The sequence below is a fragment of the Elephas maximus genome, chromosome 7 (genome assembly GCF_024166365.1).
Source record: "Elephas maximus indicus isolate mEleMax1 chromosome 7, mEleMax1 primary haplotype, whole genome shotgun sequence".
Taxonomy (NCBI): Eukaryota; Metazoa; Chordata; class Mammalia; order Proboscidea; family Elephantidae; genus Elephas; species Elephas maximus.
In genome coordinates this window covers 126,559,039-126,586,996 of record NC_064825.1, presented here as the reverse complement: position 1 = coordinate 126,586,996, position 27,958 = coordinate 126,559,039, and the positions used below count along the sequence as shown (strand labels likewise).

Below are 27,958 nucleotides of genomic sequence, written 5' to 3'. Positions count from 1 at the left end.
CCTTTCCCTGCCAGTCCTCTCGATGGCCCCCAGATTCTTGGGCATTCCTGCGCCGTCATTGGCGCCCCTCTCTGTCACCAGCTGTGGCCCCGCGCGCCCCGGCCGTCTGCGGCGCGTCCCACCCCTCCCTGCCTCCGTGCGCCCCCCGCGCGCCTCCCGCATCCCTCCGCCTCTCCCAGACACCGCAACCCCTCCCCGCGACCCCCGGTGCGCTCCTGCCCCTCGTGCGCCCCCGGATCCCCGCGCGCCCCCGCCGTTTGCGACGCGCCCCGCCCCCCTCCGCTTCTCCGAGCCATCGAAGCCCCACCCTGAGCCGCCCCAGCGCCCGCGGCCCTGCGGCTCTGCGGATCAGGGATCGCGCCGACTGAGACCTGGCCGGGCGCGTCGTCCCTTGCTAGGCCCGGGGCTGGCGGGGCCGCAGAGGCGCGATGGGCTTGAGCCCCGCGGCCGGGGGCAAGCATGGGCTTCGCCTCCCTCGGTTGCCACAGTCCCGCTCTAAACCCACCTCGAAAGCCTCCGGTACTTGGGACCCGGGGGGGTCGGGGCTTTCTCCCCGACAGTCAACTGTGCCCCAGCGGGTCTGCCCCGGGAATGGGGCCCTCCCTACAGGCGCCCCGCCCAGCCCGGAGCCCTCCAGGTCATCTCGAGCTTCCCCATCGTAGCCGCTGACCCTGGCAGGGTGTCGGACCCTCAGAAAGTCACCGTAGTCACCATTTGATTGTGCAAAACACCTGTTGAGCCGTAATGAGTGAATATTTCAAAATGATCATTTGTTTTTAATTTAATCACTGATAGAGATACGACCCATTCTGTGAGCCAGGCATCCAGCAGCCCTCTCCAACATTTCAGGTGGAAGTGAGCCTGAGGTGGCAGCACCCCCTCAGGTGGAGCTGAGAATGGCCCTAGCTCCGCAGAAGCTCCTGAAGGGGCCGAGCCCCAAGATTTCTGCGAGCCTGGGGGAGCAGCAACTCTGGATTCTTCACTTTCTCCCTGATTCCACCCCTGGGAATTCCGAAGTCTCTCTGTCGCAGAGGAACTAAGCCCTACCCAACACCTAGTCCCACGCTTCCCTTCATTCATGCAAAACTGTATTGAGGGTTAACCAGCAGCCAGGCAAGGTTCCGGACTGGAGCTCCAGGTCCACCTCTACATAGCCTCAAGGTGCTCATATTCCTTCACAGGTTTAAACCTCCTAAAAGGCAATTGTGGTTTTAAATAGCATTTGCTTTTTCTTGAATTAGAAGAATCCATGGGATGCCAAACATTGGCCCAGTTCCTGCCCAAGTCACCCAAATCGCCCAGGTCACCACAGCAGGGTGTGTTGGACCAGGGAAGAAGCGGCCAGCAAGGGTAAGAATCTTGGTACGAAAGGACTAGGCTTTTGAGCAGTAGACAAGCCATTTGAAAAATTGTCTTTGATGGCCATTCGGTAATACAAATCCTGAGGTGATTTCTGTGCAAACCAGCCCACCACTAACCAGTAAAGAGAAGGCTGGTGTGCTCCTGGTCAGGACAATGACAAAGCCTGTGAACCACTGGCTGGAGGCATAGTCTGCAGCAGTTTCTAGCCACAGGGCCATTCTCTAGACTACCGCAAATTGAATCACTTTGGAAGGGGGTTCACAATATTGCTACCTGGTGTCCGTACTGAACAAAACAAAACAAAACAAAACCCAGTGCCTTCCAGTCGATTCCGACTCATAGCGACCCTATAGGACAGAGTAGAACTGCCCCATAGGGTTTCTGAGGAGCACCTGGTGGATTCAAACTACAGATACTTTGGTTAGCCCTGTAGCACTTAACCACCACACCACCAGGGTTTCCGTCCCTACTAAAGATTGAGGCAAAACCACCATGTTTGCCTCTTTTTTAAAACTCCGAGGGGCTGAGTGATAGAGAAGAGCTACACTGAAAATGAGTTGTCTCCCTCCTCTTCCCATATGGTATAGTTTTGGAGAAGAATTAAAATGTGGGGAAAGGTAAAGAAACCATATTTGAGTGCTGGTAATATACATTGTTCTGCCGCTATTCATAAGGTTTTCACTGGCCAATTTTTTAAGAAGTAGATTGTTGTTGTTAAAAACATTAAATCAATTCCGACTCATAATGACCCTATGCACAACAGACGAAACAATACCTGGTCCTGCGCCATCCTCACAATTGTTGCTGTGCTTGACTCCGTTGTTGCAGCCACTGTTTCAATCCATTTAGTTGAAGGTCTTCCTCTTTTTTGTTGATGCTTCATTTTACCAAGCATGATATCCTTCTCCAGGGACTGGTCCCTCCTGATAACATGTTCAAAGTATGTGAGACATAGTCTTGCCATCCTTGCTTCTAAGGAGCATTCTGGTTGTACTTCTCCAAGACAGATTTGTTCGCTCTTTTGGCAGTCCGTGGTATATTCAGTATTCTTTGTGAACACCACAGTTCAAAGGCGTCAATTCTACTTTGATATTCCTTATACATTGTCCAGGTTTCGCAGGCATACGAGGCAATTGAAAACACCGTGGCTTGGGTCAGGCACACCTTAGTCCTCAAGGTGACATCTTTGCTTTTCAACACTTTAAAGAGGTCTTTTGCAGCAGAGTTGCCCGATGTAATGAGTCTTTTCATTTCTTGACTGCTGCTTCCATGGCTGTTGATTGTGGATCCAAGTAAAATGAAATCCTCGACAACCTCAATCTTTTCTTTGTTTATCATGATGTTGCTTATTGGTCCAGTTGTGAGGATTTTTGTTTTCTTCATGTTGAGGTGTAGTCCATACTGAAGGCTGTGGTCTTTGATCTTCATCAGTAAGTGCTTCAAGTCCTTTTCACTTTCAGCAAGCAAGGTTGTGTCATCTGCATAACGCAGGTTGTTAATGAGTCTTCCTCCAATCCTGATGCCCCGTTCTTCTTCATATAGTCCAGCTTCTCGGATTATTTGCTCAGCGTACGGATTGAATAGGTATAGTGGAAGGATACACCCCTGACGCACTCCTTTCCTGACTTTACACCATGTGGTATCCGCTTGTTCTGTTCAAACGACTGCCTCTTGATCTATATAAAGGTTCCTCATGAGCACAATTAAGTGTTCCAGAATTCCCATTCTCCACAATGTTATCCATAATTTGTTATGATTCCCACAGTTGAATGCATTAGCATAGTCAATAAAACACAGGTAAACATCTTCCTGGTATTCTCTGTCTTCAGCCAGATTCCAGTTGACATCAGCAATGATATTCCTGGTTCTACGTCCTCTTCTGAATCCGGCCTGAATTTCTGGCGCTTCCCTGTCGATATACTGCTGTAGCTGCCTTTGACTGATCATCAGTAAAATTTTGCTTGCATGTGATATTAATGATATTGTTCAATAATTTCCCCATTGGGTTGGATCACCTTTCTTGGGAATAGATGTAAATATGAATCTCTTCCAGTTGGTTGGCCAGGTAGCCATCTTCTGAAGTTTTTGGCACAGATGAGTGAGCACTTCTAGCACTGCGTCTGTTTGTTGAAACATCTCAATTGGTATTCCGTCAATTCCTGGAGCCTTGTTTTTCGCCAATGCCTTTAGTGCAGCTTGGACTTCTTCCTTCAGTTCCATCAGTTCTTGATCATATGTTATCTCCTGAAATGGTTGAATGTCGACCAATTCTTTTTGGTATAGTGACTCTGTGTATTCCTTCCATTTTCTTTTGATGCTTACTGCATCGTTTAATATTTTCCCCATAGACTCCTTCAATATTACAGCTCAAGGCTTGAATTTTTTCTTCAGTTCTTTCAGCTTGAGAAACGCTCAGTGTGTTCTTCTCTTTTGGTTTTCAATCTCCAGATCTTTGCATATGTCATCATAATACTTTGCTTTCTTGAGCTGCCCTTTGAAATCTGTTCAGCTCTTTTACGTCATCATTTTTTTCCTTTTGCTACTTGACTTTGAAGAGCAAGTTTCAGAGTCTATTCTCACATCCACTTAGGTCTCTTCTTTATCTCCTGTCTTTTTAATGACCTCTTGCTTTCTTCATGTATGATGTCCTTGATGTCATTCCACAACTCTTCTAGTCTTCAGTCATTAGTATTCAACGTGTCAAATCTGTTCTTGAGATGGCCCCTAAATTCAGGTGGGGTATAGTCAAGGTCCTACTTTGGCTCTCGTGGACTCGTTCTAATTTTCTTAAGTTTCAACTTGAACTTGCATATGAGTAATTGATGGTCTGATCCACAGTTTGCCCTGGCCTTGTTCTGACTGATGGCATTGAGCTTTTCCATCATCTCTTTCCACAGAGGTAGTCGACTTTATTCCTGGTAGATTGCCAGGTCCTTATTCCTAGTTGGAGCCATGGTGGTGCAGTGGTTAAGTGATACAGTTGCTAACCAAAAGGTTGACAGTTCATATCTACTAGCCACTCTTGGAAACCCTATGAGGCAGTTCTATTCTGTCCTATAGTTCCCTATGCGTTGAAATCGGCCTGAGGGCAATTGGTTTTTTTTTTTTTTTTTTTGTATTCCTAGTCTGTCTTAGTCTGGAAGCTCTGCTGAAACCTGTCCACCACGGGTGAACCTGCTGGTATTTGAAATACTGATGGCATAGCTTCCAGCATTACAGAAACACAAAAGCCACTACATTACAACAAACTGGAAGTTGTCAGAAATGAAATGGCCCACATAAAGATGTATATCCTAGCCATTAGTGAGCTGAAACAGACTGGTACTGGCTATTTTGAATTGGACAATCATGTGGTCTGCTATACCGGGAATGGCAAATTGAAGAGGAATGGGATCAGGTTCATTGTCAAAAAGAACATTCTAAGATGTATCCTGAAGTACAACACTGTCAGTGATAGGATAATATCCATAAGCCTACAAGGAGGTTTTTTAAAGATGTATCCTGAAGTACAACACTGTCAGTGATAGGATAATATCCATAAGCCTACAAGGAAGACCAGTTAGTAAAGACTATTATATGAATTTATGCACCAACCACTAATTCCAAAGATGAAGAAACTGAAGATTTTTACCAACTTCTGCAGTCTGAAATTGATCAAACATGCAATCAAGATGCATTGATAATTACTGGTGGTTGGAATGCGAAAGTTGGAAACAGGAGGATCTGTAGTTGGAAAATACGGCCTTGGTGATAGAAACGGAGGTCACATGTTAGAATTTTGCAAGACCAAGGACTTCTTCATTGCAAATAATTTTTTCAACAAACATAAACTGTAGTATACAGGTGGACTTTGCTGGATGGAATACACAGGAATCAAATGACTACACTGTGGAAAGAGACAACAGAGGTGCTCAATATCATCAGTCAGAAGGTCAGGGGCCTACTGCAGAACAGATCATCAATTGCTCATATGCAAGTTCAAGTCGAAGCTGAAGAAAATTAGAACAAGTCCACGAGAGCCGTAATATGACCTTGAGCATATCCCACCTAAATTTAGAGACCATCTCAGGAATAGATTTGACGCGATGAACACTAACGACCAAAGACCAGATGAGTTGTGGGATGACATCAAGGACATCATACATGAAGAAAGTGAGAGGTCATCAAAAAGATAGAAAAGAAAGAAAAGACCAAAATGTATTTCAGAAGAGACTTTGAAACTTGCTCTTGAACGTAGAATAACTAAAGCAAAAGGAAGAAGTGATGAAGTAAAAGAGCTGAAAGGCAGATTTCAAAGGGTGGTTCTAGAAGACAAAGTAAAGTATTATAATGACATGCGCAAAGACCTGGAGTTAGAAAACCAAAGGGGAAGAACAGCCTTGGTATTTCTCAAGCTGAAAGAATTGAAGAAATTATTCCAGCCTTGAGTCGCACTATTGAAGGATTCCATGGGCAAGATATTGAACAACGCAGGAAGCATCAAGGAAAGATGGAAGGAATACACAGAGTCACTGTACCAAAAATAATTGGCTGACATTCAGCCATTTTAGTAGGTAGTATAGGATCAAGAACTGATGGTACTGAAGGAAGAGGTCCAAGCTGCACTGAAAACATTGGTGAAAAATAAGGCTCCAGGATTGACGGAATACCAATTGAGATGTGTCATGGATCGAACTGTGTCCTCCCAAAATATCTGTCAACTTGGCTAGGTCATGATTCCCTTGTATGATTGTCTACCATTTTATCTTCTCATGTGATTTCCCTATGTGTTGTAAATCCTGTCACTATGATGTAATAAGATGGATCAGTGGTAGTTATACTGATGAGGTCTACAAGATTAGGTAGTGTCTTAAGCCAACCTCTTTTGAGACATAAAAGAGAGAAGTGAGCAGAGGGACAGGAGGACTTCATACCACCAAGAAAGGAGCACCGGGAGCGTAGTGCGTCCTTTGGACCTGAAGTTCCTGCACTGAGATGCTCCCAGACCAAGGGTAGACTGATGCTTCACAAGGACCTTCCTTCAGAGCCAACAAAGAGAGAAAGCCTTCCCCTGGAGCCGGCGCCCTGCATTCAGACCTTTAGCCTACTGACCTGTGAGAGAATAAACTTCTCTTTGTTAAAGTCATCCACTTGTGGTATTTCTGTTATAGCAGCATTAGATGACTAAGACAAGATGTTTTAACAAATGGATGCAGTGCTGGAAGTGCTCACCCGTCTGTGCCAAGAAATTTGGAAGACAGCTACCTGGCCAGTTGACTGGAAGACATCCATATTCATGCCCATTCCAAAGAAAGGTGATCCAACAGAGTGGGGAAATTATTGAACAATATCATTAATATCACACCCAAGTAAAGTTTTGCTGAAGGTAATTAAAAAATGGTTGCAGCAGTACATCAATGAGGAACTTCAAGAAATCCAAGCCTGATTCAGAAGAGGACATGGAATGAGGAATATCATTACTGATGTCAGATGGATCTTGGCTGAAAGCAGAGAATACCAGAAAGGTGTTTACCTGTGTTTTACTGACTGTGCAAAGGGATTCAACTGTGTGGATCATAAGAAATTATGGATAACATTGCAAAGAATGGGGATTCCAGAACACTGAATTGTACTCATGAGGAAACTGTGTATAAAGAAAGAGGCAGTCGTCCAAACAGAACAAGGGATACTGCATGGTTTAAAGTCAGGAAAGGTATGCGTCAGGGTTGTATCCTTTCACCTTACTTATTCAGTCAGTATGGTGAGCAGATAATCTGGGAAGCTGGACTATATAAAGAAGAATGGGGCATTGGGATTGGAGGAAGATTCATTGACCGTTTTGCTTGCTGAAAGCAAAGAGGACTTGAAACACTTATGAAGATGAAATACTACAGCCTTTTGTATAGATTACACGTCAACATAAAGAAAACAATAATGCTCACAACTGGACCAATAAATGAAATCATGATAAACAGAGAAAACACTGAAATTGTTAAGGATTTCATTTTACTTGGATCCACAGTCAATGCCCAAGGAAGCAGCAGTCAAGAAATCAAAGACTCATCGCATTGGACAAATCTGCAAAAAATCTCTTTAAAATGTTAAAAAGCAAATATGTCACTCTGAGGACTAAGGTGTATCTGACATAAGCCATGGTGTTTTCAGTCACCTCGTATGCATGAGAAAGCTGGGCAATGAATAAGGCCGACTGAAGAAGAATTGATGCTTTTAAATTATGGTGTTGGTGAAGAATATTGAACGTACCATGGACTGACAGAAGAATGAACAAATCTGTTTTGGAAGAAGTACAGCTAGAATGCTCTTTCGAAGTGAGGGTGGAGAGACTTCATTTCATGTACTTTGGACATGTTATCAGGAGGTATCAGTCCCTGGAGAAGTGCATTGTGCTTGGTAGAGGATCAGGAAAAAACAGGAAGACCCTCAATGAGATGGGTTGGCACAGTGGCTGCAACAATGGCCTCAAACATGGCAATGATTGTGAGGATGGTTCAGGACCAGGCAGTGTTCTGTTTTGTTGTACATAGGGTCACTATGAGTTGGAACTGACTAGACAGCACCTAACAACAAGAACATATGCAAGATGCATATACCGTGAAAACTGTGAGAGCCGGAACTCAAGGGGACTGCCTTGTTTTTGTGGGCCTCCAAATTTTCTGTCTTTGACAGGATACAGTCACCACTTTTCTATTGCTCTCTGTTTTATGAGTCAGAATCGACTCAATGGCTGGGCTACTGGGTCTGTTTAGCGGAAAATATGTGAGTTTTCCCTCTCTGACAGATTTCCACCTTACACAGTTTCCAGCTTTCACATGTTTTACTGTATATGCTTTTTCATTTAATCCTCTTAACAACTCTGTGAGGCAAATATTATCATCTCTATTTTATTGATAATTAAACCAAGGTTCAGTCAAATTGATTTACTAGCTCAAGGTTGGACAGCAAGCATTAGAGCCAGGATTCAAACCCAGGGCTTTCCTGTTCCAAAACATTTCACTCTACTACCCCAAAAGGAATCCCTGGGTGACGTAAATGGTTACGCGCTTGGCTGCTAAGGTTGGCAGTTCGAATCCAATCAGAGGTGCCCAGGAAGAAAGGCCTGGCAATCTACTTCTGAAAGATCACAGCCATTGAAAACCCTGTAGAGTGCAGTTCTACTCTGAAACACGTGGGGTCTCCACAAGTTGGAATAGACTCAATGGCAAGTGTTTATTATTTTTTTTTAATAGTACCCAAAAAGCATGTTCTTGCCTTCACTTTCAGTTCTCTCCTGTAAAGTTTTGTTTCAAGAACAAAATATACTGATTTCTTCCACATTCCTTTGAGTTAAAGTGTTGCGATGCAATAAGATTTCTCAGAAATATGGAGCTAATTATTAGAAGAAACATCCCAAGAGTTCACTGGGCTTGTCTCTGGGCAGCGGAACTGGGGGGAGTGGGGAGAGGGCCGTGAGAAGGGGTGGGGCAGAGGCCCTTATAACGCATTTCGTTGTAGGCAATCATGGACTGTTTCCTTTTCCTAAGCTGTGTGCAAGTATTACTTTGATAAACAATTGAAAAGATTATTAGCAACTTAAAAAACACCCTGAAAGCTGCTAATTTCCGTCACAGCATTTCCAACAATTGTCAGGAATATAGTAAACAGCAACTATTTTGAATGAAAGCTATAGCTTCATAGAAATAATTTCAGACGGATATGTTTCCTAGAATCTCAAAATGGAGAGGAATCTTAAAAGTCACATATGTGAAGTGATCTGTAATACCGATTTCCAAATAACGGTGAAATACTGTTTGAAATTCGTTTAGGGAGCAGGCTGAAGTTAACTCGGACGTGACACCCAGCCGGAAAAGAACAGAGTCGAATTCAGCCAGGAAGCCTGGGAGTCCAGGCAAGTTAATAAAGCAAACAACTGAGGTAGGTGTAACAAGAAGTCTTAGAGAGTGCGTCTCTTTAGCTTCCCAGCAATTTCTGATGTATCGTATTTTACTTTATTTAGACTGTGAGGCTTGCTGAACCGTGCTCTGATTGAGGTTGTTGGTTGTGCCTCCCCTGCCCCTCCCCTTTAAAAACAGCTTTATTGAGGTATAATTTATCGAGGTACAGTAATCTGAACTTATTTAAAATATGGGATTTGTTAAATTTCTGTATATGTAAACCTCCATGAAACCATCACTGCAATCAAGTTACTGTTTCCTTGTGTCCTTTGTAATCTCTCCCTCTTCCCACTCTGCTGCCATTCGGAGGCAACGATTGATCTGCTTTCTATCACTATAGATTAGATTGCAGTTTTTAGAGCCTTATATAAATGAAATCGCATAGTATATGTTCTTTTTTCTTGTCTGACTCCTTTCACTCTATTAATTACTTGAAAGTACATTCATGTTGTTGCATGTTATCAATAACTTACTGTTGATAACATGCAACAACATGAATGTATGTAGGGATATACCACTATTTGTTTATCCTTTCACCTGTTAACTGGCATTTGGGTTGTTTTCAGTTTTGGGCTATTATAAGTAAAGTTGCTATGAACATTTGTATACAAATCTTTGTATAGACGTATGTTTTGTTTCTCTTGGGTGAATACCTAGGAATGAAATGGTTAGGTCATATAGTTTGTGTATGTTTAACTTACTGTTTCCAGAGTGGATCTACCATTTTATATTCCAACCAGCAGTGTATTAGAGTTCCAGTTTCTCTACATCCTCACCAACTTGATATATTATGTCTTTTTTATTTTTGATATTCTGATAAGTATGGGAAGCCCTGGTGGTGCAGTGTTTAAGAGCTTGACTGCTAATCAAAAGGTTGGCAGTTCAAATCCACCAGCTACTCCTTAGAAACCTTATAGAACAGTTCTACTCTGTTCTGTTGGGTTGCTATGAGTTGATATCAACTCAATCGCAACAGGTAATAAGTATGTAGTCATATCTGATTGTAGTTTTAATTTTGATTTCCCTAACGACTGATGAATGCATTTGAATTATGGTGTTGGTGAAGAATATTGAATATACCATGGACTGCCAGGAGAACAAACAAATATGTCTTGGAAGAAGCACAGCTAGAATGCTCCTTAAGAGTGAGAATGGTGAGACTTCATCTCACTTACTTTGAACATGGTATCAGGGGGGACCAATCCCTGGAGCAGGACATCATGCTTGGTAAAGTAGAGGGTCGGTGAAAAATAGGAAGACTCTAAACAAGATGGACTGACACAGTGGCTGCAACAGTGGCCTCAAACATAGCAACGACTGTTAGGATGGCACAGGATGGGCAGTGTTTTGTTCTGTTGTACATGGGGTCGCTATGAATCAGAACCAACTGGACGGCACCTAACAACAACAATGAGTAATGATATTGAGCATCTTTTCATGTCCTTATATATTGCCATCCATATATATTTTCTATGTTGTTGTTAGGTGCCATGGAGTTGGTTCTGACTCACAGCTACGCCATGCACAACAGAATGAAACACTGCCTGGTCCTGTGCCATCCTCATGATCATTATGTTTGAGCCCATTGTTGCAGCCATGTTGCCAATCCATCTCACTGAAGATCTTCCTCTTTCCCTGACTCTCTGCTTTCCCAAGGACAATTCCCTTCTCCAGGGACGGTCCCTCCTGATAACATGTTCAAAATACATGAGACGAAGTATCTTCATCCTCGCTTCCAAGGAGCACTCTGACTGTATTTCTTCCAAGACAGACTTATTTGTTCTTCTGGAAGTCCATGGTATTCTTCAATGTTCTTCTCCAACACCATAATTCAAAGGCATCAATTCTTCCTCGGTCTTTCTTATTCATTGTCCAGCTTTCGCATGCATGTGAGGCAATTGAAAATACCGTGGCTTGGGGCAGGCATACCTCAGTCCTCACAGTGACATCTTTGTGTTTGAACACTTTAAATAGATCTTTTGTAGCAGATTTGCCCAATGCAATACATCTTTTGATTTCCTGACTGCTGCTTCCAAGGGCGTTAATTGTGGACCCAAGTAAAATGAAGTCTTCGACAATGTCAGTCTCTTCTCTGTTTATCATGATTTTGCTTATTGGTCTAGTTGTGAGGATTTTTGTTTTCTTTATGTTGAGGTGTAATTCATAACAGAAGGCTGTAATCTTTGATCTTCATCAGTGAATGATTCAAGTCCTCTTCTCTTTCAGCAAGCAAGATTGTGTCATCTGCATATTGCAGGTTGTTAATGAGTTTCCACCAATCCTGGTGCCACATTCTTCTTCATATAGCCAAGCTTCTTGGATTACTTGCTCAGCATACAGAGTGAATAAGTATGGTGAAAGAATGCAACCCTGAAGCACACCTTTCTTGATTTTAAACCACATAGTATCCCATTGTTCTGTTTGAGTCACTGCCTCTTGGTCTATGTGCAGGGTCTGACTGAACACAATTGAATAATGTTAGCCTTCCAACTTCGTCTTTATTTTTCAGAGTTGTTTTGGATATTCTAGATGATTTGTTGCCAATATTTAGGTTGCCAGTTTCTACAAAAAACTTGCTGAAATTTTCATGGCATTGCCTTGAAACTTTAGAAAATTGGCATCTTAACAAGATGTGTCTCTAATTCTTCATCAATTTCTATCAGTAATGTTTTGTAATGTCTGAAAAAGTATTTTTTTCCCCTTTTTTGGGGAAAAAAAAATTCTAGGTTGACAGTTTCGTCTTTCCTTATTTTAAAGATGTTGCTCCACTCCCTTGTTGCTTCCATTGCTTTAAAAGAGAAATCCGCTGATTTCCTTATTTTTGTTTTTTTCTTTGTATGTTACAGGATTTTTTTCCCTGCCTCCTTTTTAAAAGTTTGTCTTTCTTGCTGGTTTTGAGCAATTTGATTATGATGTGCCTTGGCGTAGTTTTCTTCATGTTTTTTGTGCTTGAGGTTTATTGAACTTCTTGGATTTGTGGGTTTATAGTTTTCATCAATGTTGGAAAAGTGTTGGCCACTATTTCTTCAGTCCCTTTCCTTTCCTTTCAAGGACACAATACATGCATATTATGCTGCTTGAAGTTGTCCCACAATTCACCCTTTCTCTTTTCATTAAAAAAAATCTGTGTCTTTCCTTTGGATAGTGTCTATTGCTATGTCTCCAAGTTCACTAGTCTTTTCTTCTCCAATGTCTCATCTTTTTTTTAATACCATTTAGTGTATTTTTCATGTCAAACAGTATAGTTGCATTTCAGGAGTTTCAATGTTTTGAAAAAATATCCTCTATACCTTTGCCTTTTTTTAACAGAATGAAATAGTTATAATAACTATTTTAATGTCCTTATCTGCTAATTCTTACATCTTTTAGTTCTGAGTCAGTTTCGATTGTTTTATTTTTCTCCTCATTATGGGTTGCATTTTCTTTGCCTGACTGGTAATCTCTGATTAGATGTCTGACATTGGGATTTAACTTGTTGGATACTAGATTTTTTTATATTCAAATAAATATTCTTGAGCTTTGTGCTGGGATGCAGCTACATTACTTGGAAACAGTTTGATCCTTTCAGATTTTTTAAGGGAACACCAGAGCCATGTTATGTTGACAGTTTTTTCCTGCTTGTAAGGCAAAATCCTTCTAAGTACTCTAGCTAATATTCTGTGAATTATGAGGGTCTGGCTTTTGAGAGGAAACCCTGGTGGTGTAGTGGTTAAGTGCTACGGCTGCTAACCAAAGAGTCGGCAGTTCAAATCCACCAGGTGCTCCTTGGAAACTCTATGGGGTAGCCCTACTCTGTCCTATAGGGTTGCTATCAGTTGGAATCGACTTGAAGGCACTGGGTTTGGTTTTTTGTGGTTTGGCTTTTGAGAACAGGGCGTGTTCCTGGCCCTGCATGGGTCCTGGTACCATTCCCTTTAACCCATTGGGATGGTTCTTCTTCCAGCCTCAGGTAGTTTCCTTTCCTCACATGCATATACTGGTTAGTTCTTGGCTAGACGCTTGAGAGGGAGCCTCTGTAGATCTGCAGGTTTCTCTCTCTTTGCAGCTGTCTCCCCTCTATTACTGTGTCCTGCCAACTTTTGTTGTCTTGGCCTCCCTTATTTTCAGTTCCATTTTCTCACTCAGAGGGTATGCTGGCCTCTACCCGTATTCTTCCTTTCTACACTATGGCCTAAAACTCTCTTGAGACAGTAAGCTGAGACAATTGTAGAGCTCATCTCTTTTGTTTCTGATCTCTCAAGGATCACTCTCCTTTGTTGCCTGAAGTCCAGTGTCTTGAAAATTGTTGTTTCATGTCTTTAAAATTTTTTCTTGTTCTTTTGGTTGTTTCAGGCAGGAAGGTAAATCTGGTACCTGGTACTCCATCTTGGCCATATATAGGAGTAGCTAATGCTTTAAAAAAATATATTATTAAACATAATTATTCACTTTGTCTATACATTTATGAGGTCTGTAAATTTTTTCAGTCTAAAACAGTCAGCTCATTAGCAGGACTGACAGCCCCAGGAGGTTTTAATTCATCATTTCATTTTCCTTATCTCAGTCTTGCCAGTAAGGTAAGCATGATGGGCAAAAAAGCATTGTACTTAAAATCAATAGGCCTGTATTATTATCTTGGCTATGCCAATGACTGTGTAAGCCCATTTTCTTGTGTGTAAAATGAAGAAATCAGACTTAGTATTCTTTAAGGTGTCTTATAGCCGTGATTTTAGTGTGATATTATCCCAAATGACCAGGGTCTGCTGTAAAACTCAGCTATCACAGCTGCTGCTAGTTTCATTTGTTGCATTGCCTTCATTTGAATGAGAGAAGAGTCTCGATCTTTATTAAAATAATAGTTCTAACAGTCACAAGTTTTTATTTTTCATCATATGATAGACGAAAGTACCAACTGACCCTTTTTTTGATTCTGCAGAATATGAAGATATTGATCACAACATTATTACCAGACAACTAATTATCATGCCCAACAACCAATCAGAATCTCATATTTTCTTTGAGATTACTTCAAAGAATGCCACAACAATTTCTAAAATGCTCTAAGAGCATTTTGTTAAAATTACACCCGTCAGGACTGATTCATATTGACAGAGAACAAAACAACTTGGTAATAGTTATGAATATTCACAAAGCATCCATGTTGCACAATATAATAAGATTGATATTCTTGTGGATGTTTTCAATTTAATACCTTGTCAAATCAGATTCTTCAGCAAGTCTGATGTCAGAAAGTTATGTCTTGTTGTGTAGCTGTAGGGTGGCCATCACCTTCAATGCTTTCTGAGACTTTTTTAGTTTATAAAGACTTGCATTTTTAAAGGTTAGGTTCTGGAGTTTCATTTGATAACATTATAAGCCAAAAAAAAAAAAAGCCTGGAGAACTCAATTCTAATAGCAAAAATGGAGTAAGAGATGAACGAGGTTTTACTTTATAATAGTGAGATAAGACGTATATGTAGCACTGTTCTTCTACAGTCTTTGTGTTCAGTAGCGATCTGCAGGATACTCTTATCTTTGCCCTCAAGGCCTTCACAGGAAAAAGAACTCGTACTACAATGTGATAAGGACCAGCATCACCAGCTCCCCATATAAACTCTGCATAAAATTAATATGTGGTTTCACTCACTTTTTCCTGGTTTAGAAAGAATTATGACAAAAACTTGCCATGACATATCACTTCAAGCTGTTCTGTTTTCATCTTAACCGGATTGAGCTCTGTGCATATATCTTTTTTTTTTTTTTCTGTGCATATGTCTCTGATGGATATGGCTTCTTTTTATACTTCTCTAGTGTCACTTGTTCTCCTATGCCATTTTGAGGCTCTGGATTTATCTCTTCCATCATTGAACTCCTATTTCTGCTGCTTTCATCAAACCAAGTACATACCTGTTAAAATACTAGAATTATCTACTTACATAACAGCGGTAAATTATGCCAAGTCAGGGCAAATGAAATAAATACCTCTTGAAGTCCTAGCACAAGAGGAATGCCAATTCTTGCCCTGACATGAAGGCTTAGAGATCACTGGCCATGGACATACCTCCCCCTACTTCCCTCCTCTCCTTTGTTCTTTCTATCCCCATGGATGAAGATCCTTATTTCGAAGCAAGACCCATTCCTCCTCAATGTGCTCTCGATATTGGCCCCTCTCACTTTCTCAAGACCCTTATATGTTCTCTTCTACCTTCAGCATCTCCCTCCCTGCTGGAATCTTATCACTGGAATTTAAACATGCTTTTGGAGCCCTGGTGGCATAGTGGTTAAGTGATATAGTTAACCAAAAAGTTGGCAGTTTGAATCCACCAACCACTCCTTGGAACCCCATGGGGCAGTTCTACTCTGTCCTATCAGGTTGCTATGGGTCAGAATCGACTCAATGGCAGTGGGTTTTTTGTTTTGGTTGTCTTTCCCATCTTGAAAATGCATTCCCCAGATCCCATGTTTTACTTCATTTACCACTTTATGCCTCTTATCCCTTTCCTAATATCTTGAAAGAGTTGTCTACACTCAGGGTCTGCAGTTTCTTACTTGCCATTTAATTTTTGACCCACTCCAGAAAAGCTTCCACCTGCACCATGATCTGGTCTCTTTCTTCCTTTACAGCCTCATTTGGCATGATCTCCCCACTTACTTATTGTCCTTCATCCATCTCACGGTCTTTGTACTGCCCTCCTCCGTGGAATGGTCTTCCAGATCTTTACACAGTTTTTTTTTTTTTCTTGTGATTGAATTGTTGCAGAAATCTTACTTTTTCATAGAGCTCTTTACTGACCTGCAACACAGTCACCTTCCATTGTATCACTCTGTTTGAGTTGTATCACAGCACTTTTTTTACTACCCGGTATTTTCTTGTTTATTTGCTTGTCTGCCTCTTTTCATTAGAATATAAATCTATAAGAGTAGATTTCTTTCCTTCCTTGTTCACTGGTCCTTATCATCTACAATAGTACTTGGCACATAGCCCATAATAAATACTTGTTGAAGGAATGAATCAATGAATAAGGAGTATATTAAGCAAGACTTTTAGTCACTGTAGGAACCTGGGCAGCTCTGGGTTCCTTAGTGATTGCTTCCTGACTCTAAGTGACCCCAGTTACCATCCATAAAAATTTCTTTTTGATTTATAGTAGTTAAAGCTGGTTTTCTACTGTTTACAACTAAAAGTCTTGGTGAATCCCCTTCAATTTTGTGGCACAGTGGTTAACAGCTCAGCTGCTTACCGAAAGGTAAGCAGTTGGAATCCACCAGCTGCTCCTTGGAATCCCTATGGGACAGTACTACTCTGTGCTATAGGGTTGCTATGAGTCGGGCCAGCAGCGGGGTTTTTTTTTTAAACTCCTATCCACTGGCAATATTGTAGTGGAGACAGTAAAAAAAAGAAAACTACTCAAAATTCTAAATCCTGCTATCCCCAAATCCCAGATCCTTCTGTTTCCTGCACCACAAAGCTTGTTCAGCATCGTTGATGATCAGCATACAGACACCTTTGTACGTTCTTCTCCGTTATGCTAGCGTCACAATCAACTGTGCTGTTCTCCTATTGGCAGTTATTCTGGGAAATAACAGTGACACTATTGATTGCTTCATTGATTGATGTTGTCAGTGGGAATGACCCAGTCATGGCATTGTTGTCGTGTGCTCTTGAGTTGATTCTGACTCATAACAACCCTATAGGACAGAATAGAACTCCCACATAGGATTTCCTAGGCTGTAATTTTTTTTAGTTTTTTTAACACAAGGGTGTTTTTGTCTAGGAATGAAATATTTAAGTAAGTCAATTTGTTAGTCATCATTATGTCAGTCCTTGCATACAAATATGCACTTTTTTTTTTAAACTTGTGCACCTGTTTTTAAATTTGTACTTTAGATGAAGGTTTACAGAGCAAATTAGTTTCTCATTAAACAATAAACATTAATGTTTTGTGACATTGGTTGCCAACTTCATGACGTGTCAACACTCTCCACTTCTTGACCTTGGGTTCCCCATTTCCATTTGTCTAGCTCTCCTGTCCCTCCTGCCTTCTTGTCCTTGTCCCTGGGTTGGTGTGCCCATTTAGTCTCGTATACATGGTTGAGTTCCGTGTATTGTTTGTTTTATGGGCCTGACTAATCTTTGGCTGAACGATAAGCCTCAGGAGTGACTTCAGTAAAGAGTTAAAAGGGTGTCCAGGGGCCACACCTCGGAATTTCTCCAGTCTCTGTCAGACCAGTCAGTCTGGTCTTTTTTTGTGAGTTAGAATTTTGTACATTTTTCTTCAGCTCTCTTCAGAACCCTCTGTTGTGATTCTTGTCAGAGCAGTCAGTGGTAGTAGCTGGCACCATCTAGTTGTGCTAGACTCAGACTAGTGGAGGCTGTGGTAGCTGGGATCTGTAAGTCCTTTGGACTAATCTTTCCCTGTGTCTCTCATTTTCTTCATTCTCCCTTGCTCCAGACGGGGTGGGACCAGTGGAGAATCTTAGGTGGCCACTCACAAGCTTTTAAGACCCCAGATGATACTCACCAAAGTAGGATGTAGAACATTTTCTTTATAATATATGTTATGCCAGTTGAGCTAGATGTCAGCCCGGTAATTAGGCCCCTGAGGGAGTTTGGGTATGTCTATGGATCTTAGATGACCTTGCCTTGTACAAGTTGTGCTGACTTCCCCAGTATTGCGTACTGTCTTACCCTTCACCAAAGTTACCACTTATCTGTTGTCTGGTTAGTATTTTTCCCTCCCCATTCTTCCCCTCCTTTGTTACCGCCAAAGATTGTTTCTTTCTGTGTGCAAACCTTTTCATGAGTTTTTATAACAGTGGTCTCATACAGTATTTGTCCTTTTGTGAATGACTTATTTCACTCAACATAATACCCTCCACATTCATCCATGTTGTGGGATGTTTTGCAGGTTTGTCATTGTTCTTTATTGTTGCATGGTATAGGGTCGCTATGAGTCAGAATCGACTCAACAGCATTGGGTTTTGTTTGGTTTTTTGGGTATTCCCTTGTGTGTATGTACCATAATTTGTTTAGCTATTCATCTGTTGATGGGCATTTAGGTTGTTTCCATCTTTTTACCTATTGTGAATAACGCTGCAATGAACATGGGTGTGTGTATATCTATTTGTGTGATGGCTCTTATTTCTCTAGAATATATTCCTAAGAGCCTAGGCTGTAAACTTTACAGGAATGGATCTCCAGGTCTTTTCTCCTGTGGAGTGGCTGATGGGTTCGAACTGCTGACCTTTGGGTTAGCAGCCAAGTGTTTAAAGTGTTTAATGGTTATGCCATCAGGGCTCCTTCAGTCACGTCTAGTGGGAGGTAGTTCTTTGGTTGATGGGGGAAGTGAGCTTACATTGGGTGTGACTGTCTACCTGGCTTGGCAAGCTTAAAGAACCCTGCCCTCCACTAGATATTTTGTGTGGATGGTAAATGTCATTGGTCTCAATATACTCTCAGGTATCAGGGCTTGTGCTCAGGTAGAGTGAGATGGAGTCAGGGATTGGTTCAAGGCCACATAAAGTCTCATCTGGGTCTCCCTGTGTACTGACTCGGCAAAAGCTGCCCTACAACATTGTTGTGAATCCTCCTTCCCCAATGCCCTGATTAGTGCCAGAAATAGCCTGAGTGTGATTGACTTGAATTCCTGCACCTCTACTTATTGTCTGTCCTTTCCCCTTCCTTTCTGGGCCTTTCTTTTTCTTCCTGCCTAATATCAAGGCTTAGATATTACTTGTCTTTAGGCTATGGTAGAATTCTCACCTTCCATGCAGGAGAACTGCACGCAATTCTGGCCAATGCCCTTCGTGTACGGTTACCACCTTTCTGCCAGTGGAGGTGTATGAGTTGCTATGATGCTGAACAGGGTTCACTGAAGCTTCTGGACAAAGACGGACTAGGAAGAAAGGCCTGGCTACGTACTGCTAAAAACCAGCCAGTGAAAACCCTATGGTTCACATTGGCCCGATCTGTAGCCGATCATGGGGATGGCGCAGGACCTGGCAGCATTTGGTTCTGTTGTGCATCAGGTCGCTATGAGTCAGGGGCTGACTCAGCTGCAGCTCACAACAGGCTACTGCATCAGCGAGGATGGGCTCATGGGCCTTCTTGTGTTACGTGTATAGAAGAGCAGAAATAGCCTTCACTTAGAGCATTTTTTCCTTTAAAAATATTATACTTAATTATTTCTTTCTCATTTACTTATGCCCCAAAGGGAAAAATGATTAGAAAAATCTATGAATCAAAGACCTGTATTTAACTAAAATTGTAAATTAGAGGTGATTTAACGGTTTACCTGTGTCAGGGCATGCAAATGTTGAACTAGACTTAGCTTTTATTATTTTTTTAATGAGTTTCAAAGCGTTTGATAATTCAGACTTCCTTATGGAAATTTTAAAACATTGCTCTGATCCCATTGGTTTGCTTTTTTTTTTTTTTTTCTGGTTTTCTGGGGGAGAAGGCTGGGTTGGGGTGCCCTCTAGTGGGTGCTCCTCTACCTTTGCATTTTCCATTTAAAGAGTTGGTTACCCATTGCCTTGGAGTAGATTCCGACTCATAGTGACCCTATAGGACAGAGTAGAACTGCCTCATAGAGTTTCCAGGAAGCGCCTGGTGGATTCGAACTGCTGACCTTTTGGTTAGAGCCGAGGCTATTAACCACTACTCCACCAGGGTTTCCAACAGTTGGTTAACCCATTGTTATTGAGTTGATTCCAACTCATAGCGACCCTAAAGGACAAAGTAGAACTGCCCCATAGAGTTTCCAAGGAGTGACTGGTGGATTTGAACTGCTGACCTTTTGGTTAGCAGCTGTAGCACTTAACCACTATGCCACCAGGTTTCCAAGAGTTGGTTAGGGGGACAGAAATCCTGGTTCTAGTCCTGGCTGTACTGTGTACTTGCTGTGGAACCTTGGAAAAAGCACTTCATCTCCCTTGTTCTCAATTCCTTCCAAATAGCACAGATGTGTAGATTATCTGGTTTATGCCTATAAAAACCCATTCCCTCAAGTGACCAGGACTTCTATAATGGCTAAGTGAGGATCTTAGCAAACTCTCTCCCCCAAAAGCAAACTAAAGCTGGATAAAATTAAGACTGGAAATTTGACCAAAAGCATACAACAAATTAAAAAAAAAACATTGCTGTCGAGTTGATTCTTACTTGTAGTGACCCTATAAGACAGAGTAGAACTGCCCGTACGGTTTCCAAGCAGCTCCTGGTAGACTGGAACTGCTGACCTTCTGGTTTTACAGTGGTACCTCTTAACTATTATGCCACCAGGGTTTCCATACAACAAATAAATAAGTGTTAATTCAAGAAAATCTACTGAATCTAGGAAAGAGAAGTCTGTGGTTTTTCAAGTCTCCCTCCTCCAGCTCTATGTGGGAAAGTTCTACCTAGGTGGGTGGGGCAGGCTGGGAGGACTGGAATTGGGAACAAAAGGTGGTGGTGGCGGTCGGGTGAATTTATTTGGGGCAGAGTGTGGAAAATTCTATGCCCAGGGATGTTGTTGAAACCATAACTAGCTCAGTGGCAAAAAATCATGAAAGGTAAAAATTGTAGCTAGCCTGAGGATGTAGTACTTTTTGGGACAAAAAGGAGACCAACAGATCAACCAGAAATTTAACATGGAAATCCAGGTGGCAAGACATCTTAAGAGGGCCTTGAAAAACCGCCACATATACCTTGTGGTCTGAAAGGCATGCATAAGGCTACACACACATTCAGGAGAGACTGGAGAAGGCCCTAGTGAGCCTGTAATCCCTGGCTGAATATGAGGCCTTGTGAATGCAAAAGTAAAAGCCGGGACAGACTTGTAAACTTTTGGAACTTTGATTGCATTTTCCAAGTCACACAGAGATTCACTGGCAAAGGGTGGAAGCCTTATTGGCTCAATGCATGGTTAAGCCTCTGACCAAAAACTGACTGGTCATTAAGTTATATTGTCCCAAGATTGATCCCTAGAAAGCCAGGCTTGAAAATAGAAGCAAGGAGAAAAACCTAGTAGATACATCAATGCCCATATACTGTGAGGGAAACAGATTCCACAGAAAGTTCACTAAACAAATAATCAACAAACATGAAAACAAAAAGCAAAAACTACCATTCCTCAAGGGAAGGGTAATCAGAATCCAGAATTACTACAATATATTATCTAAAAGGAAACCCTGGTGGCATAGTAGTTAAGTGCTACAGCTCCTAACCAAAAGGTCTGCCGTTGGAATCTACCAGGCACTCCCTGGAAACTCTATGGGGCAGTTCCACTCTGTCCTATAGTGTTGCTATGAGTCGAAATCAACCCAATGGCAACAGGTTTGGTTTTTTGAATTATATAAAATGTCCATTTTTCAACAAAAAATTATGAGACATGCAAAGAAGTGAGAGTGGCCCATACACAAGAAAACAAAACAATCAGTAGATACTGTTTCCTAGAAGGCCCAGATGTTGGGCCTAGCAGATAGAGACTTCTAAACAGCTATTACAAGTATGTTTAAAGAAGTAAATGAAAGTAGGTTCACAATGACTCATCAGATAGAGAATATAAATAAAGAGAGAGAAATGATAAGAAAGCACCAAAAGGAAAGCAATCAGGAGGCAACCTTCTGGATTACAGGAGGGAAGCTGGCGATCAGCAACTGATGGCATGGTTGTGCAGAAGAGGAAAGGAATCTCTGGGTGGCCAGCAAGCCACATGGGGGTGGGAATCAGGGCACCTGCATGGGCAGGAGGCCTTTGGGCACTGGTTTCCCTGTAAAGAGGACCCCAGAAAGGCTGAGGCTGCAAGGGTGCTGAGAGACTGAAAGAATGAGCTCAGGCATTGCTTCACTAGCTATCTCATACCCACACTGTTGACCATCAATCCTCCTCCTCTCCAGCCAGAAACTGCTGGAAAGCCCCTTCCTCTTGCAGTTTCCCCCCCAGGGCTCTCTATTGAGAAAGCTGAACATCTTGCTCACATTAAAGGAGAGATGCTTAAGGGAATTCCATTGTTAATCACAGACCATATATTGGAGGGCACATTTGGAGTTGAGAGGCAATAAATTGATGACTAGCACAGATAACCTCTAAAGCTCTAGTAACAAGGGTGATAATAACAGCAAGCGGATGTTCTTTGGTCCTTTGTTTGAAGAGAACTTTGTCCAGCTTGGGTGAAGTGATGAGCAACAGAGAGGGGGACTTAGGCTGAGCTGCAGCAGCTCCCTAGCTGGGTCTCTGGAGTTCTTTGGGCAGGTGCAGTTTCCATATTTGTTTTTTTTTTTTTTTTTTCCTTTATAGGGCAAACCAAAGCCCAGACCTGGAGACCTGATTGAGATTTTTCGAATTGGCTATGAGCACTGGGCCATCTATGTAGAAGATGATTACGTGGTCCACCTGGCTTCCCCAAGTAAGAGTGGATACTCTATTGAAATGTTTATATTAAAGCTAATTATTATGTTCTGCAGCTGCTGTCCTTCTTAGCAATAAAACACCCTGAAGCATGGATAGACCCCTATTTACTATGTAATAGAGCTTGGTCTCTGTCAGTAACCACTGAGTGTCCAGCACTAAGAGAGATGAAAGTGTACAAAGTGTCCCCCAAGTTCCCTGACCTTCTAGGTCATCCTTTATTTTAAAGTACAAATGTAAGAGCTTGAACCTCCATTTTGCATTGACAAAAGTTCAGTAATCTTCCTCATATTTCTGAGGATTCCCTGGGAAAGATGCAGGAGGAATGTTCTGATTGTCACTTGTAACCTATTGTTTCCAAATGATGCTTCCAGCTCCCTGATCACCTTTGGCAGTCTCCTCACCTTGTCTACCTTCTGTTCCAATCTGCTCCAGTCTGCTTCACCCTAAATGTAAAAAAAAATGTAGACATCTTTTATTTCTCAAGCAGAATTAACACAAAGCTGAGATTAAACATGTGGTTAATCAAACATTAATAGAGATTTGATGGGGGTGGTATTGATAATAGAGGAAAAATGCAATTTAGAACAGAAACAACTTAAAATTGGATATCTAGAACCCCTAGTCTCAGTGGATGTCACCAGAGATGGGGGCTGGGAGTCTGGGAGCTGGCAGGGGGAAGGGAGGGACTCCAATGTATACTCTTCAGTGTCTTTTGATTTTTGTATCCTGTGCAAATATTGCCCATTCAAAATTATATTACAGAAGGGCACTGGTACCAAAGGCCATTGGCCACACCTTGTCCATGGCTCTTGTCCTTGCATCCTGTCCTCCTCCTTTGGCCCAGCCTCCCATCTTTCTGGGACCTTCCCACAGAACAGGTTCCCATTGCCTCTCTTCCCTGCACCATCCACTCACACCGTTCCCCACTTCCTGTTTCAAAGTCTATGCAAAGAATGTAAAAATTACATTACAATCATTACTACTTTTCCTTTCCAGACTAAGTCTGGGAGCCTCCCTCTTGTATAACCAAAGAGCTCATTGACAGTTTTGTCCCCCGAACTCTGCCACCATCAAAAATATCTCTAGAAATGAATTCTGCCATCTCTGCTCCCAAATGCTGAGTGCTCACTGCCAACTTTTGTAAAATCAGCAGTTTTTCTTGAAACACACAAGAAAAGGACAAGGGTATTTCTAACTCTTGGTTAACTAATAAAGAGGAAGCATACTCACATTTGCATATACATAAAACAAAAACAAACCCATTGCCAGCGAGTCAGTTTCAACTCGTAGCCACCCTCTAGGACAGAGTAGAACTGCCCCATACAGTTTCCAAGGAGCACCTGGTGGACTCGAACTGGCAACCTTTTGGTTAGCAGCCATAGCACTTAACCACTACACCAGCAGGGTTTCTGCATATGCATATAATGTAGTGAAAAACCAGCTCTGGTTTTAAATTACCACCCACCTGGCTTTGGGTCCAGTTCCTGAACCTCTCTGAGCCTCTCTAAGGATTGAATATGATATTACAGGAGTTTATAAACAACTTTTCGTTTTTCAAAGCTGTGGAACCCTATTTTCAAACAAACTCTAAATGAGAATCCCAATATTTGAATACAGATAAAAGCAAAGTTGCTCTCGGTTGAAGCTGGTTGGTGCCATTCGGAGCCTCATCCGCTTGCTTCCCTGTGCCCCTGCAGTGGCCCTGGAGGCATGTCATGAACAGTTTGAAAACCACTATTATAATGTGCATGACACCACGTTCAGGAGCTCACAACTACAGATAGAGGGCGCCCTATACACATTACTTGTGAAGGTCTCTGAAGTCTGGTTAGGAAAGCAAGACTCAAATCCGAGGACCAATTAGAGGTCAGTATAACACTGACACCGAATGTAGTCTGGGGCCACACTAGAAGGTACTGATAGAATTTAATAAGACAGACCTCCCTGTGGGAGTTGAGAGTAGTAATGCAGTGCAGGGCAAAGCCTTCCTGGGGAAGCTGTTCCTTTATAGTTCATATAGTCCAATCCCCTATCCCCTGCTATGCCTTTTACAGATGGTGAAACTAAGGCCCTAAAGTGAGTGTCTGACTTAAAGTCTCAGAGTGAACCAGTGCTCTGTGCACTACCCCCAGCCACTTTCCAACTTTGGTTTGTCTTTGGTCTCTAGGTGAGGAATTTGAGGCTGGCAGCATCACTTCTGTCTTTAGCAACCGAGCTGTTGTAAAATATAGTCGCCTGGAGGATGTGTTACATGGCTGCTCCTGGAAGATCAACAACAAACTAGATGGGACGTACTTGCCCCTGCCTGTGGACAAGATCATCCAGCGTACAAAGATGATGATCAACAAGATTGTACAGTATAGCCTGATTGAAGGCAACTGTGAACACTTTGTCAACGACCTCAGATATGGTGTGCCCAGGAGTCAGCAGGTATGGCACCCTTTGCTTTAACGATGGCTTCTTGTGGAGCTTTCACGGGGTTTGTCATCTTGTCAATGATTAGGACAGTGATCAGTGGCATCAATGTATTGTTTGTTGACTATAGGACTTCATGGTTCAGGAAGTATTTTCACCTATATTAACCCGTAGACGGATAGATAGATAGCTGCCGTTGAGTTGTCTTTGACTTATGATGACCGTATGTACGACAGAGCGAATGTTGCCCAGCCCTTTGTCATCTTCATGATCACTGGCATGTTCAAATCCATCGTCGCAGCCCTCAGGAGCCCTCTGATTCACTAAACATGATGTCTTATTGGTTCATCAGCGATTGATCCCTCCTTATGATATATCCAAAGCAAGTGAATTGGACATTGTTCTGTTGTGATCCATAAGGTTTTCATTGGCTAAATTTTGGAAGTAGATCACTTGCCCTTTTTTCCTAGTCTGCCTTAGTCTGGAAGGCCTGCTGAAACTTGTCTACCATGGGTGACATCATGGGTAAAATACCAGTGCGTAGCTTCCACCATCACAGCAACGTATGGATGCCACCACAGTGTGACAAGCTAACAGACAGGTGGTGGATATTAACCCACAGAGGAGTAGAAAAACCACTGGGCTTATAGAAAGACCACTCAAGTTATAGTCCAAGCTTGACCATTAACTGGTGTAGTGCCCTTGATAAAGTCACTTTTATTTCTGAGACTGTTTCTTACTTTACAAAATGGGGATAGACTGAGGTAGATACTTATCCAGAAGCCTGTAGGTCACTTATAGCCCTCAGATATGTTTTATTTGGATGTACAGTATTATTATTTTTTGCATTTGAATTACTTGCCAGCATGTGAAAATACAGAAATGTTATACAAAAAGATCTGAACTCACAGCTTCTCTTGAACAACCATTTGATGAGGCTGTGAGCCTGCATTCCTGCTTCCTGACACTCTGTGGGGCCAATAGTGGCTCCACCTTTAAGTGGAGGGGGGTCAGGATAGATGTGTCACCTACCAGCTTTGCTCACATTACCTACTTGGCCCCATTGCACTTGAGTTTGTGACCTCCCACCATACAAAAACAAAACCTACTGCCGGCAAGTCAATTCTGACTCAGAGCGACCCTATAGGACAGAGGAGAACTGCCCCATTGGGTTTCCAAGGCTGTAATCTTTATGTAAGCAGACTGCCACATCCTTCTTCCACAGAGCAGCTGGTGGATTTGAACTGCTGAGCTTTCAGTTACCAGCCAGATGCTTTAACTACTGTGCCACCAGGGTTCCCACCATATAGGGTGGTGATAAATGTGGTGTAGTACAAGTAAAAGAGCTTTGAAAATCTTAAATCTCTGTGACAATTTGGGCTTCTCTTCTTAATATCTGACCCTTACTAAAACCTCATCAGATGAGCAGAGGAAGCTTTATTATCTCCTTTTTATAAATGAGAGTCCCTGGGTGGTGTGAAAGGTTAACACACTTGGCTGCTAACTGAAATTTTGGAGGTTCAAGACCACCCAGAGGCACCTCAGGAAGAAAGCCTGGTGATTTACTTCGGAAGAATCAGCCATTGACAGCCGTATGAGCACAGTTCTACTCTGAAACACATGAGGTTGCCATGAATCAGGATTGACTTGACAGCAATTGTTAGTGGTGGCGGTTTTATAGATGAAAAAAATCAAGGTTTAAAGACAGAAAATAATTTTTTCTTAGTTAACAGGCTGGGCTCAAATCCTAATATGCTGGCCTTTATCCTATCGCCATCTGGCCTCTCAGTGAGCCCTAGCAGGCCCTCCCCACCTCCCAACACCCTGTCCACTATTGACTTTCTGCATCTTTCTCCGTTGTGCTCTGTGTCCTCTCCTGCATTCCATTTTTGTGAGGCCTTGCTCAGGTGCGCAGAGCTTGGCTGGCTCTGGTATGAGGGATTTACCATCCCACAAGCATTTGTACAGGAAAAGAAGACCATCAATTTAATGGGGTTTATATTTGGCCCTCCTTTGTGTTTTTTAAGGATCCCAAGCCTAGGAACCATGAAACCCAAGTTCAAATCTAAGCTCAGGCACTGATTTCCTATGTGACTTTGTCCAAGTGAGTTTTCCTCTCTGGCTCTCAGGTTGCCTGTGGGTAAAATGAGGGCCCCAGTGGCTGTGGCACTCTTAGATGCTTTGCCTCAGAACCCCACACTGGAGTCAAACCCTGGGGAGAATGGCTCTGAGGGAGGAGGGGAACCAGGAGCCCCAGATACTCCCAGGGGAAAGAAAGCAAGCCTGCCTGGGATGTCTGTCTTGAGCAATCCTGGCTTCTCTTCGTTTCTTGCAATCTAGGGTTTTAGAAATCTAGGATAGCACAGGCTGCTTCCTTCTCTAGGAAAAGGCTCCAGCCAGGCTAGTTCCTGAAGGGGAGCAGTGGGACAGGGGAAGGGGGGGGCACAGGTCTAGGGCTGTGACTGACCATCCTGTGAACTGGACAGGGGAAGGGAAGGGCGCAGGTCTAGGTCTGTGACTGACCATCCTGTGAACTGGACAGGGGAAGGGGAGGGCGCAGGTCTAGGTCTGTGACTGACCACCCTGTGAACTGGACAGGGGAAGGGGAGGGCACAGGTCTAGGGCTGTGACTGACCATCCTGTGAACTGATCTGCTTTGCAGGTAGAGCATGCCTTGAGGGAGGGCGCGAAGGCTGCAGGAGCGGTTATTTCAGCGGTGGTGGACAGCATCAGGCCCAAACCAGTGACTGCCTGAAAGTGCTGAAAACTCCAAGTAGAGGAAGGGCTATACTGACACGAGCAAACAGAACACACCCCCTTTCCTCCCTTTGCCCACCTTTCTCAATGAGCCCTCATAAGAGACCTGTGAACTTCTGGAAGA

The 27,958-nt window shown here is 42.6% G+C and overlaps 1 protein-coding gene across 1 annotated transcript; it reads left to right on the top strand.

Moving 5' to 3' along the window:
- The first annotated feature begins 22 nt into the window (after window positions 1-22).
- Window positions 23-27,832, top strand: PLAAT5 (phospholipase A and acyltransferase 5). Its single transcript, XM_049891853.1, has 6 exons — window positions 23-453; window positions 1,303-1,350; window positions 9,165-9,273; window positions 22,549-22,657; window positions 24,830-25,092; window positions 27,740-27,832. The coding sequence occupies exons 1-6, from the start codon at window positions 23-25 to the stop codon at window positions 27,830-27,832; spliced, it is 1,053 nt and encodes a 350-aa protein (XP_049747810.1).
- Window positions 27,833-27,958: the final 126 nt, after the last annotated feature.